Source organism: Lithobates pipiens, unplaced genomic scaffold (assembly GCF_037356315.1).
Source record: "Lithobates pipiens isolate NorthernLeopardFrog02 unplaced genomic scaffold, aLitPip1_a1.2 Scaffold_23, whole genome shotgun sequence".
In the NCBI taxonomy this organism is placed as follows: domain Eukaryota; kingdom Metazoa; phylum Chordata; class Amphibia; order Anura; family Ranidae; genus Lithobates; species Lithobates pipiens.
Window position 1 is genome coordinate 201,025,650 of NW_027507785.1, and position 19,198 is coordinate 201,044,847.

Below are 19,198 nucleotides of genomic sequence, written 5' to 3' on the forward strand. Positions count from 1 at the left end.
GAGCGATGGCAACAACGGTGCAGCCTGATGGCAAAGGGCTCTTGCCAAGCTTCCTAAACTTCACGCCTTCCTGCCTGGAGTGGGGGCTGCTGTGGTCCTTCTGGCTTAGTTCGCCCTCTTTAATGGTTGGGGTCTCCCTTCGGGGGAGCCTCACCTAGTATTTGGGTTGGTCTGTTTCGGCAGACCTTCCAAAGAACGGGGTCCGCCTGGTTTTGGCTAGATGGGCCAAGTTTTAAGTGTCCTTGTCCCTGTCTGGAGCCTAACACCCGGGGGGGGATTCAGGGCAAGGCCCTCTGATTTCAGAGGGCTTGTGTACCCGTTGAACTTTTTTGTTTCACTCTGTGTGTGCACATTTTTTTTGGTACCGGGTGAAGTTTGAGTGTGTTTTGCACGCCACAGGCTTTCAATAAAAACTAAAAAAATAGGTTGTCAATAAACAGATTTTGATTACTGTCGCCCCATTGTCCACAATTTCACTTTTTACTGAGTCTTGAGCATCAAGATGATCCTCTGTTCTTCCTCTGATCATGTTGGCAGGGTTCCTTATCCGACACAGGGGTTGGCTTCATTCAGTGTCAATTCTGGAGATTTTTGTGGCTCTTGGGCTGCAGGCAGTCCCCAATTCTGTTGGATGGTTGGCGTTCGTTGCAGTTTGCCCACCCCTTAGTTGGGACAGCTCTTGGAGGTCCCAGTACATCACTTTCTGTGTTCCTTAATGTATGAGAAAGAAGTTTGATTTTTGTGTACACTGTAAAATAAAAAAATAGTCGCATCCCCTTGTGTTTTATGATCAGGCTCTTGGTACTGCTTGCTACAAACTGAGGAATGCTAGGTAGAGTAGAGGGTTATTCTGGGCTGACCTGTTTTTGTTTGCTATTGTCCAATCCCCCTGTATGCGGCAACATAACCCAACAGTATACCACTTCATTGTACTTTAATGGACTCAGAGAAAAATGTTTTCTTATGGCGAGTACAACTGTATGAAGCCTTGTATTGCCCTTGTTGGCCAGAAAAGTCTGTTCTGCGCTCTCATCTATGGCTCAACTTCCCTGATGTTGAAGCTAAACACCACTTAGGTACCCCTTTGTCTAATAAGCATGCTATTTTATGCCATCTTCAATAGAGAGGATGTATCTAGATTAAAAATTGGGTAACTTGTGTCCCTTAATAATCCAAATGAAATGAGGATCAGAGGGATGTTCAAATTGGGCTAACAAAGATAATTGTAGGTATATTGTACTTGGAATGGCTGACAAATTCACTTTAATGACAACTTGTCAATCTCTAAACTAATGCAATTTAAAATAAAGTAGATATGTATGTTTTGCCTTACTAGCTGTTATTATTTTTTTTTTTGTATTTCTAAATCAATCACAATTTTGGAAAATCAAAATCTAAAACGCATTTTTCTGTTTTGCAGGTTGTCATCACTTTCCTTTCCTTCCTTTGTGCACGACTTTTGGATCTTCGTAAGGAGGCTAGAGCTGCAAGAGTGATCCAGGCCGCATGGAGAAAGCACAAAGTGACAACAGAGGAGCAGTTACTACAGGTCAGTTCTCGAAAGGACAAATCAGTGGGGGCTTGATTTTCTTATTGTTGTAAGAGTCTTTTGATTTTTGTCTCAAATCTTCTCTTTATTATTTTTTATAATAATCATAAAACATACATATCCATTTACAACATCATCATACAACATCATACATAAAACCCAAACATTTTCCCCTTCATTTAAGAAAGGAAAAAAAAAAAAGACGCAATCCCCCTTTTCTCTCTCCCTTCCCTCTTCCTCTCCCTCCCCCCCCCTTTCTTTAAATTATAAATATTCTATCATTCCTTTTGAGGACCGAAACTCTTCCCATTTTTTCCACACCGTTGGTATCTGGCTTTTCACGTAGCCTTCTTCTCTTATTTGTTTTTCCATGAAATACATCTCGTTCATTTCGCATATCCATTCTGATATTATTGGATTGGTTGTTTCTTTCCATTTACGTGCTATTATTGTTCTAGCTGCTGTTGTCATATATTGAATTATCCCGTTTTTCATACTATCCAATGTATCTGTCGTAAGAGAAAATAATGCTACCTTTACATCTGGAATTAATTCTTTTCCGGTCACTTTTTGGTATATCTCAAAAATTTTTACCCAGAAATTTCTCACTTTTTTACAGCTATACCAAATATGTTCCAATGTTCCTTTTTCTATCCCACATCTCCAGCACTTCTCTGTATTTCCTTTATTAACTATTTTTAATGCCACCGGACTCCAGTACCATCTCAGTGCCACTTTATAATTTCTTTCTTGATATTTTAATGCCGTTGAGGTTTTATGTATTATCCCTAAGATTTTTTTCCATTCTTTTTCTGTAATTGTCTCTTCTAATTCTTCCTCCCATTTTCTAATTCCTATTAGCTCTTTAATGTCGCCTGTAGGTAGCAGCAGTTCATATATTTTAGATAGCTTATTCTTATGATTTTGCTCCTTTAGTATTATCTGTTCAAATTTAGTTAATGGTCTAGTTATTGAGTTTTTATTTAACTCGATAAATTTTTCTAGTTGGTAATGTTGCAGCCAATCTTTTTTAATTTCCAATCCCATATCGAGTAAGTTTGGCATCTTTCCATCCGCCAAAATCTGTATTAATCTTACATTCTCCATCTTGTTCCAATTTAAATATCTTACCCCTTCCAAAGCTGGCTTAAATTCTGGGTTGGACATCAATGGAGTCAAAGGTCCAGTTCTGGAGGATAGCTTTCCCTTTTTCAGCACTGCGTCCCAGATTTTTAAAGTAGCTCTCACGAAAATTGGCATTTCCTTTTTTTTTGTTCTTAATTCAGGTTTTATCCAAGGTAAAAATTTAAGTTGTATTCCCGTAATTTCCTCTTCCAACGTTACCCATTGTTTGTTTTCCTTATCATGTTGCCAATTTATAATTCTAACCAATGATGCTGCTTGCATATATTTTACCAAATCGGGCAATGCCAGCCCTCCATTTTCTTTTGTTCTGGTTAGTGTTTCTCTTTTTATTCGGCAGTTTTTTTTTGCCCATACGAAGCTACTTATAGCTTTCCTTAAATCTATCATTATCTTCCTAGATGGAACAATGGGTAATGTTTGGAATACATATAATATCTTTGGCAGTATCTCCATTTTTACTATATTTATTCTACCCAGCCATGAATATGTTATTTTTTCGTATTTTTGCATTTGTTTTATTATTTTACGTATAGTCGTATTATGGTTTAATTCTTGTATCTGTTTCAAATCCTTCGGGATCATGACTCCCAAGTACTTGATTGCCTCTCTTTGCCATCTAAACGGAAATTCTCTTTGCAAGAGTATCTGTATTTCTTCTTTTATTGTGATGTTCATCATTTCTGATTTCTCATAGTTAACCTTAAAATTACTTACTTCCCCAAAACGATCTAGTTCTTTTATTATATTAGGAATTGTTATAATTGGGTTTGTTATATACAATAATAAATCGTCCGCATATACTGCTAATTTGTAATCCTTATCCCTGATTTTGATCCCTTGTATGTCTTTATTTTTCCTAATTGCATTAATTAGATGTTCCATCACAATTATATATAGTAAAGGGGATAGGGGGCAACCCTGACGGGTCCCGTTCGATATCTTTATGTATTCCGAAAGTATTCCGTTTACTCTTACCTTGGCTCTCGAATTGGCATATAATGCCATAATCCTACCTAGCATTTTTGGGCCCAATCCCAACTGTATTAGTGCCTCCTCTAAGAACCGCCATCCCACCCTATCAAAAGCTTTCTCAGCATCTATAGTTAAAAGACAGGCAGGGATGGCGGTCTTTTGGGCATATTCCAACAGCGTGCAGGTCTTTATTATATTATCCCTAGTTTTGCGCCCCTTTGTAAAGCCCGTTTGATCCAGTTTTATATGTTCTGGTAAAATAGAGGCTAATCTGTTAGAAATGATTTTTGAGTATAGTCTAATATCTATATTTGTTAGTGAAATAGGGCGGAAATTTTTACTTAATGTGTGGTCTTTTTCTGGTTTTGGGATAAGTATAATGTGGGCTTCTGTACTCTGTGGTGCGAAGGTCTGCATTTTCGTTATAGAATTATATGTTTTTTTAAGTATAGGTATGATTAGATCTTGGAACCGTTTATAAAACCTTGCTGTATATCCGTCTGGTCCTGGGCTCTTTCCCAGGGCCAGCTCGGCAATTGCCTGTTGAATCTCCTCTGTTGTAATTTCTTCTTCCATTTCCTCAATGCTTTCCCTAGGAAATCTAGGTGACGCTGTTTCGTTAACATATTTTCTAATTTTTTCCGCCCTTTCCTCTTTTTTATTTTCCTGTTGTAATTCTATATTATATAATTTATCATAGTATTTTTGAAATGTTTTTACAATTTCGGTTGGATCGTATGTTATTTCCCCATTTATTTTTAAGATCTTTACTATAGATGTCATGGATTGCTGTCCTCTCAATGTTCTTGCAAGTAGTTTTCCTGTTTTATTACCATAATAGTACCATTGTGTTCTGTTCCTATCTCTTATACGAAGGGACTCCTCATCAAGCACGGCCTGCAGTTCGATTTTTTTATCTTTTAGAAGTATGTTATCCTCTGATTTCAAACTCTGTTTATGTTTTCCTTCCAATATCCCGATTTCCAACAATAATTGATCTTTTTTTTGTTCTTTTTCCCTTTTTATCCTACATCCGTGCTTGATGAACAGTCCCCTCAATACGCATTTTAATGTTTCCCATTGTATAGGAGATGAGGTACTATCTTTATCATGAATTAACTGAAATTCCTTTATCTCTCGTTGTATATCTTCCTCACATTTTTTATCTTTAAGTAAATTATCATTCAGACTCCACGTTCCTCTTGTTTTTCTATATTCCCTTATTTTTAATTCCAGATATATTGGTGCGTGATCTGACCACAAAAAACCTCCTATATCTGTTATTGGAGTCATCATTAATCCAGATTGATTCAGGAAGAAGTAGTCTATTCTATGATAGGAATTATGTATATTAGAATAATATGTGTAGTTCTTTTCTTTTAAGTGTTGTACTCTCCATATATCAATCAATTGATATATATCTAATAACCCTTTAAATTCTTTTAATTGTTTATTTCTCCTCTGAGGATGGGTATTAGTAGTATCTATTTTCGTATCCATTATAAAGTTCAGATCTCCGCCAATTATTATTGTTCCTTCTGCACTATCCATTACTTTCCTTAAAATTTTTATCCCTGTCTCAATTTGTTCGTAGTTTGGTAAGTAGAGATTAATAATTGTAAACATCTTACCAAATAATTTAACCTTTACAGCCAAAGATCTACCATCTTTCCCTTTGTATTCCTGAACTATTTGATATTTGATATAACGTATCTCTATGGAACGCTATTGATACCCCTCTTGACTTGGAATATGGGAATGTATCGTGAATCCAGTTAACATAATGCTTATTAGTTAATTTCGGAATATGCTCTGAACGAAAATGCGTTTCCTGGAAAAGGACTATGTTTACCTTTCGTTTGTGGAAGAAGTTTAAAATTTGATTTCTTTTTGAGGGAGAGTTAAGGCCTCTTGCGTTAAAAGAACAAATTTTTAACCCCTCCATGTTAAAATTCCAGGAGGGGGGTCAATTATTCCTGAGTCTTTTGATTTTTGGTTGGCGTTTATGAATTTCACAAAAAATAGCCTAAATAAATTATCTCTAAATATGTCTAGAACTTCTAGATTGCTTAAGCTCATGGCAGCAGTGTTCAGTCTTAGATACTTACAGGGAAGCATACTCTCTGCCTCTAATTGTGCATTGTTTTGATTTTCAGAAAAAGCACAAGGCTGCCTCTGTCATTCAGATTGCAGTTCGCAAGTTTCTGTCGCGACGTTGGATTTTAAAGAGAACAACATCTGCAATAGTAATTCAGAAACACTGGAGAAAATACTTGGCTCATAAGGAACTAATGAAATTAAAGCTTCACAGACAAAAGAAAATTGAGGCCTCTGCAGCCATTGTCATTCAGGTGTGTTCATTACACAGGAGGTTAAGATTTTTATTTTTTCCTATTCTTCACAATAGGTACACAAGTGTGGTGTGTGTGTGTGTGTTTGTTTGTTTGTTTGTTTGTTTGTTGTCTTTTCAAGCTATAACATTTTATTGAAACCTCATTACTTTATTAGGTAAAATTGACATTTTGTCATTGGCTGACTCATTGTTATAACTAACAAGTGTGGTTTTATCTTGCAGAGAATCTGGAGATGTTATGCAGCCAGAAAATACTACATCAAGTTGAGAAAATATGGTGTTCTTCTGCAAGCAAGAATGAGAACAAAGAGGGCTGTTTTGGCTTACAAAAAGACCATACATGCAACAAAAACTCTCCAGAGGCATGTGCGCGCTTGGTTGTTGGCTAAGAAAGATCGTGAAGACTTCTTACAGTTGAAATCTGCTGCTCTTACGATACAATCTGCTTTCAGGAGGTGGAGATGTATAAAGCTAAAACAAGAGATCAATGCTGTATTGGTACTTCAGAAAGCATACAGGAAATGGCAAAATCATAAATTGGAAATGAAGAGAAAAGCAGCCACTTTAATTCAGTCCCTTTATCGCATGTCCAGAGAAAGATGTAAATACCTCTCTATGCAAGCAGCAGCAGTAAAGATACAATCTCTGGTTAAAATGAGACAAAAACGAATCCAGTACCTTGTATTAAGAGAAAAAGTGATCTTTGTCCAAACTCAGTTTCGCGCTAACCTATTAATGCGCAAAGAGCGCAAGTCCTTCCTCCAGATGCGGGCAGCTTGTGTTAAAATTCAGTCTAATATTAAAGGCCTTTTGGTCAGAAAACAAATCAAGCTGTGGCACAAAGCTGCAACAAAATTACAAGCCAACTACAGAATGCATATGACCAGAACGAAGTATCTTGCTATATACAGAGCTGCAATTATAATACAGGAGAGCTTTCGAGCAAATAAAGTTGCTGCCTATCATAGAGAGAGCTTCTTGCTCATGAAATGCTCTGCTATATGGATACAAGCAGCCTGCAGAGGTTACATTGTTCGTAAAAGAATAAAAATTCAGCATCTTGCAGCGTTATCCATACAAACCACTTACCGATGCTACATAGCAAGAAAGCATTATCTTAGCATGAGACAGTCTGCCATATCTATTCAGCGATGGTACAGAGGACAGAAACAACTGAAGAGAGATCTGGAACAATTTTGGAAAATTAAGAGAGCTGTTGCTACCATACAGTCCACATACCGTGGATGGTTAGTGAGACGACAACTACATAAATGGACAGTGGCTGCAGTCACTATCCAATCAGCCTTTCGGAAATGTATTGCTCAAAGTAAATTCAAAGAAGTGAAGATGGCTACTTTGACCATACAGCGGTACTATCGTGCTGTGCTTATTGGCAGGGAGGAGAGGCAAAACTATCTTCACATCTGTTTGCTTATAAAAAAAGTTCAAGCTACCTGGAGGGGGAAAAAAGTGAGGCAAGAGATTCAGACATATCACAAAATGGCAACTTTGATACAGTCCTACTATAGAATGCATGTCTGCTACGCAAAATACCAAACCAGGAAACAAGCTGCAGTGCTCATTCAGTGTCGCTACAGAGCACACACAGCTGGTAAAGCACAGCGAGCAAATTATTTAAATGTCAAAGAAGCAGCAAATTGTCTTCAGGCTGCTTTCCGTGGATGGCAAACTAGAAAACATATATTGCATCTCCACAATGCAGCTTGCAAAATACAGGCCACCTATCGCTCTTTCAGACTCAGAAAAGAATACCTCAGTCTAAAGATGGCAACGATTTTAGTTCAGAGACGATACCGCACTCTAGTTGCTGCTAAGTTGCAGAGAAAATGGTTTCTTTGTTTGAGAAAAAATACCATTAAGCTGCAGTCTGTCTACAGAGGTATGAGAACAAGGCAAAGAATAAACCAGATGCAAAGGTCTGCAGTTTTGTTACAGTCAGCATTTAAAATGCAGAAGCAGCGTGCACAATATCGGAAAATGAAAAAGGCAGCCGTGTTGATCCAGAAGTATTATAGAGCAATAAAGGAAGGAAAGAAACAACAGCAACAGTATTTGGCACTCAAGAAATCGGCTTGCACCTTGCAGGCTTCTTTCCGTGGATGGCAAATTAGAAAACATTTATTCAATCTACACAATGCAGCTTGCAAAATACAAACTTCATATCGCTCTTTCAGGTTCAGAAAAGAATACCTCCATTTGAGAATGGCGACCATTTTAATTCAGAGACGATACCGTGCTATGGTTGCCTCCAAGTTGCAGAGAAATAGGTATCTTCTTATAAGACAAAATACCATTAAACTGCAGTCTGTTTACAGAGGTATGAGAACAAGGCAAAGAATAAACCAGATGCAAAGGTCTGCAGTTTTGTTACAGTCTGTGTTTAAAATGCAGAAACAGCGTGCACAATATCAGAAAATGAAATGGGCATCAGTGTTAATCCAGAAGCATTATAGAGCAATAAAGGAAGGAAGGACGCAACAGCAACAGTATTTGGAGCTCAAGAAATCTGCTTGCACTCTACAGGCTGCTTTCCGTGGATGGCAAATTAGAAAACATTTACTGCATCTACACAATGCAGCTTGCAAAATACAGACCTCCTATCGCTCTTTCAGGCTCAGAAAAGAATACCTCAGTCTGAGGATGGCAACAATCCTAATTCAGAGACGATACTGTGCAATGGTTGCCGCCAAGTTGCAGAGGAAATGGTATCTTCTTATTAGACAAAATACCATTAAACTACAGTCTGTCTACAGAGGTATGAGAACAAGGCAAAGAATAATCCAGATGAAAAGGGCAGCAGTAATAGTCCAGAAGCAATACAGGGCAATGAAAGATGGCAGGAAGCAACAGCAACAGTATTTAGCACTCAGGAAAGCTGCTTGCACCCTGCAGGCTGCATGGAGAGGCAAGAAAGCAAGGAATCTGCTATGTCGCATGCACACAGCTGCAATAGTAATCCAGGCTTGGTATCGAATGGTCAAACAACAACAAGCTTTTAAAAATCTTAAAAAGGCCACTGTAACCATTCAAAAACATTACCGTGCTTCTCAGGAGAGGAATAAATGTTTGTTGATTTTCCATAACACAAGAAAGGCAATATTGTGCATTCAGTCAACTTTCCGTACAGTAAAACTACAGCGTGAATTTAGGGCAAAGCGTCAAGCTGCAGTTGTCATTCAAAGAGCTTTTAAGTCCTGTTTGGTAAGACGCAGGTTCCTTACCCTTCAAAAAGCTACAGTATGTATTCAGAGAAGATTTATATTGAAAAAGCTCGCTGATCGCCAGAGGCAGGATTACCTAAAGACTCGGAGAGCTGCACTTGTTTTACAAGCTGCTTTTAGGGGTTTACAAGTCAGACAGAAACTTCAACAAACTAATTCCTCTGCCACTGTCATCCAGGCATCTTTTAGAATGCACAAAGAACGCGTTGCTTACCTAAAGTTGAAGCAATCTGCGATTACCATACAGCAATACTACAGAGCATTTAAAATATCTGCTTGTGAAAGGGAAACCTTTGTAAAGCAAAAGAAGTCAGCAGTAATAATTCAATCTGCATATCGTGGTGCAAAAGTAAGGCAGAGGAGAAGTCAAATGAACAAAGCTGCTTTCAAAATCCAAGCCTCGTTCAAGATGCACCAATGTAGAATCCAGTATAAAAAGTTCCTATGGGCAGTCTGTGTGATTCAGCAGAGATACAGAGCAAACAAGCAAAGAGACTTTGATGTGCTACGGTATACTTTTATTAAGGATGCTACCCTCCTCATTCAAGCTGCTTACCGTGGCTGGCATGTCCGAAAAGAGTTGGGAACCATGACCGGAGCTGCCACTGTTATACAGAAGCAATTCAGGACATATCTTAAGCACAAACAGTATCTTCTAATACAGTCATCAGCTCTTCTTATCCAGAGATGGTACCGTGCTACTGCTTTAATGCGTTCCTGTCATTCTCAATACCAGTCATTACGAAAATCTGCAATTTGTATACAAGCTTCTTACAGGGGGTTCAAAGTAAGAAAAGATATTGCCCTGAAACATGAAATGGCCATCAGGATACAGTCTGCTTTCAGAAATCACAAGGCCTTGGTTTTATATAGCTCCCAACAGGCTGCAGCTAGAAAGATTCAGGCTTGGTACAGGTCTTCCGTTGACCGCAGGCATACACGTACATCTTTTCTGAAACTCCGAAGGGCAGCTATAGTTATACAGGCAGGTTACAGAGGAATGAGTGAACGCAAAAACCTGAAAGTTATACCTAGGGCTGCCACCGTAATACAGTCCAACTATCGCATGTACACTCAGAAGAAATACTACAAAAGTTTGCTGAAAGCCACCCAAACAGTCCAGCAGAGATACAGGGCGAAAAAGGCAGGAGAGCAAGATCTGTATTGTTACCAGGCTACTAAAAATTCAGTAGTACTGATCCAAGCTGCTTTTAGAGGGATGAAAGTTAGAAGACAGCTTAAAAAAATGCACTGTGCAGCAACAGCTATCCAACGATTTGTTAAAGGTTATTTTGAAAGGAAGAAGTACTTGAAACTTAGATCTGCAACAGTATTCTTTCAGAGAAGATACAGAGCTTCAGTTCTAGCCAGATCTTTTCTCGCATATCGAAAACCTGTGATGTGCTTTCAGTCTGCTTATAGAGGGTGCAAAGAGCAGCAAAGGCTTGAGTTCAGAATGTACAGACTGCAAAACTCCTATGGATGCCAAAGAACATCAAGTGTATTACATCAGAATTATTACATTTATCAAACATATGTTCTTCGTGAAAGAGAGTGCTACCTAAGGCTTCAAAATGCTGCTGTTGTCCTTCAGGCCTCATACAGAGGTATGAAGAGTCGTAGGAATATAAGCAAAATGCACAATGCAGCTACCATAATTCAGGCTTTTTATCGCATGCATAGACAAAGAAAATCGTACCTGATTATTCTACAGGCAACAAAAACATTACAGTTACATTTTAGAGCAGCACTTTTGAAGAAGGAGACGGTGAAGCAGTACAATAATCTTATGGATGTGGTATTATCAATTCAACAATCTTTCCGTGCCAAAAAGTCAAGAGAAATCAGGGCTGCAGTGGTTATCCAAACTACATGGAAGATGTATCGGGAAAGAAGAGCCTTTCTAAAGGCCAAGTCTGCAGTGGTGAGCCTTCAGGCAGCATTCAGAGGCTATAAGACTAGAAAGAGACACAAATTATTGGTGGCATCTGCCTGTCATGTACAGTCTTGGTATAGAAGATGTTGCAAAGTCCATCTACATAGAGTCCAATATTTGTCCATGCAAACCTCTGCTATTGTAATTCAGTCTGCTTTCAGAGGTTGGGTTGCACGCAAACGTGTTAAACAGGAAAGAGCAGCAAGAATACTTCAGTCTTATTATCGTATGGCCGTCTGTCGGAAATCGTTCCTGCAGCTTAGAGCATCTGCCATAAAGTTACAGACTTCCTATAGGATGCAAAAGACTATGCATATGTATAAAAAGCAGAGAGCAGCTGCATTGATTATTCAAAAATGGTATAAATCTCTCCTTACTATGAGATGCCAGAGGGCTGCTTTCTTGAATGCACGAAAGCAAATAATCCTTGTGCAAGCAGCAGTCAGAAGATTCAATGCCAAGAGGTTGTTTAAGAGAATTCAACATGCTGCTTTAATGAGCCAGGTGAGTTCTTACACACGTCCAAAGGACAGACACCCCCTGTTTGTACCAAATACATTTCATATGCAGTTTCCATTTTGTTTTTAGTTTTATTTTATTTTGTTTGTGGTGTTTTTAAACCTTAATTATTAAATGAACAGATATTGATGGCAAGCAATGTAAGTGTCTGAATGTTAAAGTGATACTTAAGGCAATTATTAAATAGGTTATATGTGTCTGCCCTGTGCAACAATCTTGCATAGGTTGCCTTTCTGGCAGTCCCTACTGGCGGTGATGGCTCCTTCCTCCTTTAGCAAGCCAGGTGCTAAGGAAGCACCCATGTATAGGTGGACCCAAGTAGGGTTTTGTGTCCATACAGTGTTGGTAAAGCCACACCCCCGCTCCCTCCTCAAAGGAAACGGATAGCAGCTGCGAGATCGGAAGGTGCATGCTGGGTAGCCAGCTCCACCTAATCCTGGAAATACACAGGAGCGGACTTCAGATACCCTGATTTTACCCAATTTTTTTTTTTTTTTTTTTTTTTCGTACTTGCTCCTTTTTCCATTCTGATCGCCTATTGAAAGTTCTCCTAAACACCCCCCCCCCCCCCCCCATTGTCTTCTGGGACAAATGACAGGTCCCAAAAGACTGCGGGACCAGTCAGAGTACCGCTCACGCATGTGCAGTTGGCACCCGGCTGTGAAGCCACAAGCTATCACAGCCTGATACCCATAGATGCCGGCAAAGGAGGACACTGGGAGAAAATAACTGGGGTGAGCACACCGCTGGCTCATGGGACAGGTGAGTTTATTAAGTCAGCTGCTGACTTTTAATTTTCACTTAAGAGACTGGAGCTCCCCTTTTAAGGTAAAAATATTTACACTTTAGAACCACCTTGATTATAAAACCACTTTTATTATGAGTGTAGTTTGATTTGAGGCACCCCAGTCAATAGTCTATTTCTGTCTGTGTCTAGCACAAGAAGGAACCAGAATCTGTTCAGCACATAGCAATAAGGGCCGGTTCACACTGGTGCGATGTCAGAGATTGGATGTTATTTGCACTGCAGTGAATCTCTGTGCAATGCGATTTCAGCCATAAAGATCAGAATTTTTGCATAAAACTCGCACAGGACCTTTTTTTTTTTTTTTTTTTTTTTTTTTTTTTCTTTATTTTGCAGCAGAATCTGATCGCATGGGTGTTTTTTACATCCATGCGATCCAATTCCTGTCCGCGTTTGCAGATCGCACTGCGATATGCGAACTGATTTGGGGGTGTCATTAACTTTCACCTGACACTCCCAGCAGTTCGCGTAGGGCGGTGTGAACTGCCACCGGGAAACATGCGAGTGAATTTGCAGGGTTCCAGCATCGCAACAGTGTGAACTGGCCCTAAAAGTCTAATTTTATTAGAGTTAAAAAATGTATTCAGGTTTTTGCTGCCCATTTCCCAGTTCTAGAAATTCTCATCCCTGGTCTTCTCCATAGATAGGGCATAGATAGAGAAACCAGGTGTAAGATAGGTGTTACTGGCCAGATCACCAGGTGAAAAAAAAATTGGACAAAAGCCTAAAAATGGCAACTGAATCCAGCCACCACATTTAAAGACTGGTAAGCTGCAATATGTTTTCTTATGAATTTAGATACACTTTGGAAAGCGCTGCTAGCGTGCGGTGTGATGACAGTGATACCAATGTGCTGTAAACTGTGCATCGCACTGTTTACTTTTTTTTGTGTGAAATTTATGAAATGTTATAACGTAACCTTTCATTAAAGAGGCAGTAAACCCTGATGGGTTTTATTTCCTCTTTCCCCCTGCAAAGTAAAAGCATAATGGGCTAGTATACAAGTGTGGCACTTACCTGCAAACGAATCCTGAGTCGTCCCCGCTGGTGGGCCTCATCCATTTTTTCCCCTCTTTCTTCCGGGGCCATGGACTCTGGCTCTGACTATCCGGAGTCATGTGACATCACTCCTGTGCATCCGCGCCGGAGCCGGTAGTCACTGCCCTTGCAAGTGAAAAAAACTGCACAGAGGGCCTTTTCATCACGGCACATGTGCCAATGACATTGGCGCACTACAAGGTAAAGATCTCCTAAACAGCCCACATTTAGGAGATATTTACAGTACCTATAGGTAAGCCTTATTATAAGCTTACCTATAGCTACAAGTTGCACTGAGGGGTTTACAACCACTTTAAGTTCTATTGGCCACGATCTGGTAGATTACGTCACGCTCCGCTGAAAATAAAGTACTGCGTGTGAACTAGCCTGATCTGAAACAAGCCTTTCTGCCTCATCTTGCCTATGGACTGTGCTGGGCAAGGCTGACCAGTACAGTCCTAACGTACCTGACATGGTAGATCCCAGAAACCATGTTTTTGCTTTCTGTTAGAGAACATTGTTTTATATTCTTCTGATCCAGATGTGTATCATCTTTTCAGATCGCCAAGTGGAACACAGAAAGACGGCTTCTAAGGTTTGCTTCTGCTGTTTATCACCATCTGTGCGCTGTGAAAATTCAGAGATGGTTCTGGGCTCAGCTTACTCTTAAGAAAGCACAGAAACAAATTTGCCATGTTATTTATATACAGGTAAGATTGGTGTAAAGAGCCTTTGCCTGTATATTTAATTGTGAGAACCATACTGGCTTTCGACTTAATGAAAACAAGTGTCATAGCTGGAAATACTATTTACAAGTCATGCTGATATTCATGCCTATTCATTAGGGCTGCCTCTACTTCAGGTAGATAAACCAAGAGTGAAAAGAAGATCCAGGCAGCCGCTCACCCAGGGAATCCTTTATTTTTAAAATCTGATTTAAAAAAAAAACAGGCATTAAGCCAATAAGTGATTTTCAGGATGTGTGGTGATCTGGATCTTCTGATGCTATTAGTTATGAGCTGAGCCAGCACTCCTACTCTTGGGTTGGCATCCCTGGTGTGATGTTGCCTGCAGCTGTGATTTATTTTTATTTTTTTGTTTTGCGTAAAGATGGGAGGTTTGAGATCTGATTCTCTTGAATGTATGGCCACAGTGGTGTTATGCTGAAAATTTAGTTTCTGATTTCTAATAGAAATCGCTGCTCTTGCATCCATCTGTCTGCAAAAACGGAATGCATCACTAAACTAACAAAGTTCTGTTATATTTACATATGTTTTTTACGCAAGAAATTATTTCTGTTAATACATTTTCATATGTTTTTTTTTTTTTTTTTTTTTTGCAAAAAAAAAATAAAACAAATTGAAGCACTGGAAGGATTTAGTTTTCCTGCGTGGTGTTGTGTTTTTATTTTTTGGAAACTAAAAGGACCCTTAACTCGGTAGCCTTTTTTGAATGGCAACTGCACAGTTGTGCAATATTGCACACAAATTAAATTTTTATCTTTTTTTTTTTTTTTTTTTTTTTTCCAATCTTTCTTTTGGTGGTATTCACCGCTGGGCTTTTTACTAAAAACATTTTTGTGGTGGTTTTTTTTGTTATAAAATTTGGCAAATAAGTTATTTTTCTTCGCTCATGAGGCTGCATTGGAGCGCTGGTGATCGCTGTACTGGTGATCAGTGTAAACAATGTACTGGCACCCTTGCCATTTATTGTCTCTCCTTTTCCTCACACACACAGCTACATTTAGACATCCAGCTAACCTAGCCGCATCTCTGAAAAATATCTGCCTGCTTTAAACCTGTAAATGCCACACCACTACATGGTTCCAATGTAGCCCCATTCACTTGAATAGATCATGTTTTAGAACTGGTACTGCCAGTCAAAAAGCAACAGAGGATTTAATTTTGCCACGGCATGTGTACACCCTGGCCCAGCTGCTTTTGCAGCTTAAGGAAGGAGGGCAATTAAAACTTCACTCAGTCACCTGTTTTTGACACCCACAGCCCCTCTCCCCAACTGCAAATGTAAATGAACCCTTAGATAATATTAAGTGATTTAATTTTCAGAGATGGTATCGGTCCAGGTTACAGCGCAGGAAGTTTCTTTGCACACGTGAGAAGTTGGTATGTGTGCAGCATTTGGTGCGATCCTGGCTACACCGGAGGAATGAGGCAGCTGTTAGAATCCAGAGGTGTGTGAGGGTTTTCCTTCAACGCAAACAACAAGCAAAGGTGTCCTGTGGGGTTGTCAAGTTCCAGGTAACATTACTTTATTTGCTTGCAGTTTTATATCACAATAATGTCTGTGTACATAATAGGTGAATTCATAAATCGCACACAAGATACTCCATGTCTTACAGGATGTATTTTAAATATTGGATGGATAATTGTGTATGAAATATTCCATCACTGTTAAAATGTTGCCATGAATTATCCTAGTTTCAGATCAGCAGGGGACACTGCACAAACTACTGTAAATGGGGATGAGGGGAACCTTTTAAAAAAAAAAAAAAAGGATCTTTGATTCATACAGGTATGCACTCACAGCCACTTTATTATGTATGTATATGTGCCAGACCCACAATATGGGTCTTAGTATCTTAATGTCTCTGAGACCACCTCCAAAATATGGTGCAAACCATATACAAATAAGTGCAATTAAATACAAAAACAAACCATAAATACGTGTCAATGATGTGAATTCCCCAAACACAATATGAGTATATCAAACTCAGTGTATATACCCCTAAAAAATAAACAATAGAATATGAAAAAGTGTTTGCAATTTTTTACATACATGAACTATCGAAAAAAAAGATTGTATTTAGAGACACTCTATATAATGTCCATATAGTCATATATCAAAAAATACTAATAGAATGTCCATATAGTAAACGAACACCAGTGAAGTAAAACTTCAAGTGGAGTACAGCAGTGAGGAACAAACTTCAAACAGCTGAGTTATAAGTACACAAATTAAAAATCTTCTCCAAAGATGTAATGTGCTTTTCCCATCACCGAATGAGTGAATTGGCTCCTTACCAGATCCAAGCGACCCCCCGTTACAGAGGGTCACCACAGGCGACAATAGTCAAAAGGATATCCGGATAGCGATTCCTCCTCAGGCGATCCCGAATCTTTCACGCGATAGGGTTATGGCTGTTATTCCACATATCACTCCCAACTCAACGTGGTATTACATAGGGAAAAACATAGGCTCCAGATAGTGTAAAACCAAATGACTTTAATTTGCAAAAACGAACGTATACACTTACATAAAAGACTTTAAAAGCAGGTTCAAACCAGAAGCGTGCACCGGCCGGATGCACGCCAACGCAGAGACCGACCCGTCCTTCCTGGTCCAAAAAGAACGAACACGACTGGGGTGATGTCGACACGTTCGCACCGCCCTACGCGTTTCGTAATAATTTACGTCGTCCAGGAGGAATCGCTATCCGGATATCCTTTTGACTATTGTCGCCTGTGGTGACCCTCTGTAACGGGGGGTCGCTTGGATCTGGTAAGGAGCCAATTCACTCATTCGGTGATGGGAAAAGCACATTACATCTTTGGAGAAGATTTTTAATTTGTGTACTTATAACTCAGCTGTTTGAAGTTTGTTCCTCACTGCTGTACTCCACTTGAAGTTTTACTTCACTGGTGTTCGTTTACTATATGGACATTCTATTAGTATTTTTTGATATATGACTATATGGACATTATATAGAGTGTCTCTAAATACAATCTTTTTTTTTCGATAGTTCATTTATGTAAAAAATTGCAAACACTTTTTCATATTCTATTGTTTATTTTTTAGGGGTATATACACTGAGTTTGATATACTCATATTGTGTTTGGGGAATTCACATCATTGACACGTATTTATGGTTTGTTTTTGTATTTAATTGCACTTATTTGTATATGGTTTGCACCATATTTTGGAGGTGGTCTCAGAGACATTAAGATACTAAGACCCATATTGTGGGTCTGGCACATATACATACCCTACTCACTTTGGGTATTCGTGGTTAGCGCAGTTCTTTCTTTTTTCTATTTCTGTTTGGTGTATTCTTGGTGTACATTTGAATTGCAGCTTCCGTTCAATACCATTTGTATTCCGTAGCGCAGTTTTTTCCCTTTTTTCGTTACTTTATTATGTACCCCTTGTTAGTACCAGGTTGGACAAGGTTAGGACTTGAATTATTAAGGCCTTCAGAACTGCCTTAATAATTCTCCATGGCATAGATTCAACAAAGTGTTGGAAACGTTCCTCCGAGGTTTTGGTCCATATTGACAGCTGCAACAGCCATGATACAAATCTCCCGTTCCACCACATCCCATAGGTGTTCTATTGGATTGAGATCTGGTGACTGTGGAGGCCATTGGAGTACAGTGACCTCCACTGTAATGTTCAAGAAACCAGTGGTGAGATGATTTGAGCTTTATGACTTGGTACATTATCCTGCTGGAAGTAGCCATCAGAAGATGGGTACACTGTAGTCATAAAGGTATGGACGTGGTTAGCAACAATACTCGGTAGGCTGTGGCATTTAAACAATGCTCAGTTGGTACTAAGGGGCCCAGCGGGTGCCAAGAAATTATTCCTCACACCATTACACCACCAACCTGGACCGGTGATACAAGGCAGGATGGATCCATGCTTTCATGTTTACACCAAATTCTGACCCCGTCTTCAATTTGAGGTTATGTGCGCTGCCGTTGCTTGAATGGATATAAATCACCCTGTCTATTGCTATAACTCTTGACATGTCTAGTGTTTTAAACAGTGCTGATTCTAGTAAAACTACGGAATAGCAAGCCATTCTAGATGTTAAAAAACATTTTTTTTTAATTATTATTATACACAATTTATATAGCGCCAACAGTTTACGCAGCGCTTTACAATGTATAGGGGGGGGACAACACAATTACAGTACAATACAAAAGGTACAGGAGTGCCCTGCTCATAGAGCTTACATTCTAAAGGGAGGGGGGGGTGGTATAAAAGGTAATGGCTGCAGAGAATGACTCAGTGGGTACATATCATGAAGCAGACCTATGTACATGAAGGAAGATGAATGGCAGCCTCAGCCCGGACTCCAGCCAGGACACACTCCCACCCGTGGAGCTTAATCATGCCCTTGATTAAGCTCCAAGGGGCGGAGAAAAATGCATTTGTGGGGTGGGGGAGTGTGGCCTGGCTGGAGTCTGGGCTGAATCTGCCATTCCTCTTCACACACATTGGTCTGCTGCATGATGTGCGGCATATGGATCTTTTCCTTTTAACCACTTGCAGACCGGACCATTTTGCTGGTCAAAGACCAGACCACTTTTTGCGATTCGGCACTGCCTCGATTTAACTGACAATTGCGCGGTCGTGCGACGTGGCTCCCAAACAAAATTGATGTCCTTTTTTTTTTTCCCCACAAATAGAGCTTTCTTTTGGTGGTATTTGATCACCCCTGCGGTTTTTATTTTTTGCGCTATAAACAAAAATAGAGTGTCAGTTTTGAAAAAAACGCATTATTTACTCTTTGTTATAATAAATATCCCCCAAAAATAAAAAAAAATTTTCCCTCAGTTTAGGCCGATACGTATTCTTCTACATATTTTTGGTAAAAAAAATCGCAATAAGCGAT

The 19,198-nt window shown here is 39.3% G+C and overlaps 1 protein-coding gene across 1 annotated transcript in view; it reads left to right on the forward strand.

Annotated features, from left to right (window-relative positions):
• The window catches only part of ASPM (assembly factor for spindle microtubules), a 103,738-nt gene that overhangs the window by 53,767 nt on the left and 30,773 nt on the right, over positions 1-19,198 (forward strand). The window contains exons 17-21 of the mRNA XM_077452766.1: positions 1,421-1,549; positions 5,824-6,018; positions 6,243-11,702; positions 14,121-14,270; positions 15,627-15,818. Of these exons, the coding sequence (XP_077308892.1) occupies positions 1,421-1,549; positions 5,824-6,018; positions 6,243-11,702; positions 14,121-14,270; positions 15,627-15,818 (6,126 nt within the window). The remainder of the gene's footprint in view (positions 1-1,420; positions 1,550-5,823; positions 6,019-6,242; positions 11,703-14,120; positions 14,271-15,626; positions 15,819-19,198) is intronic.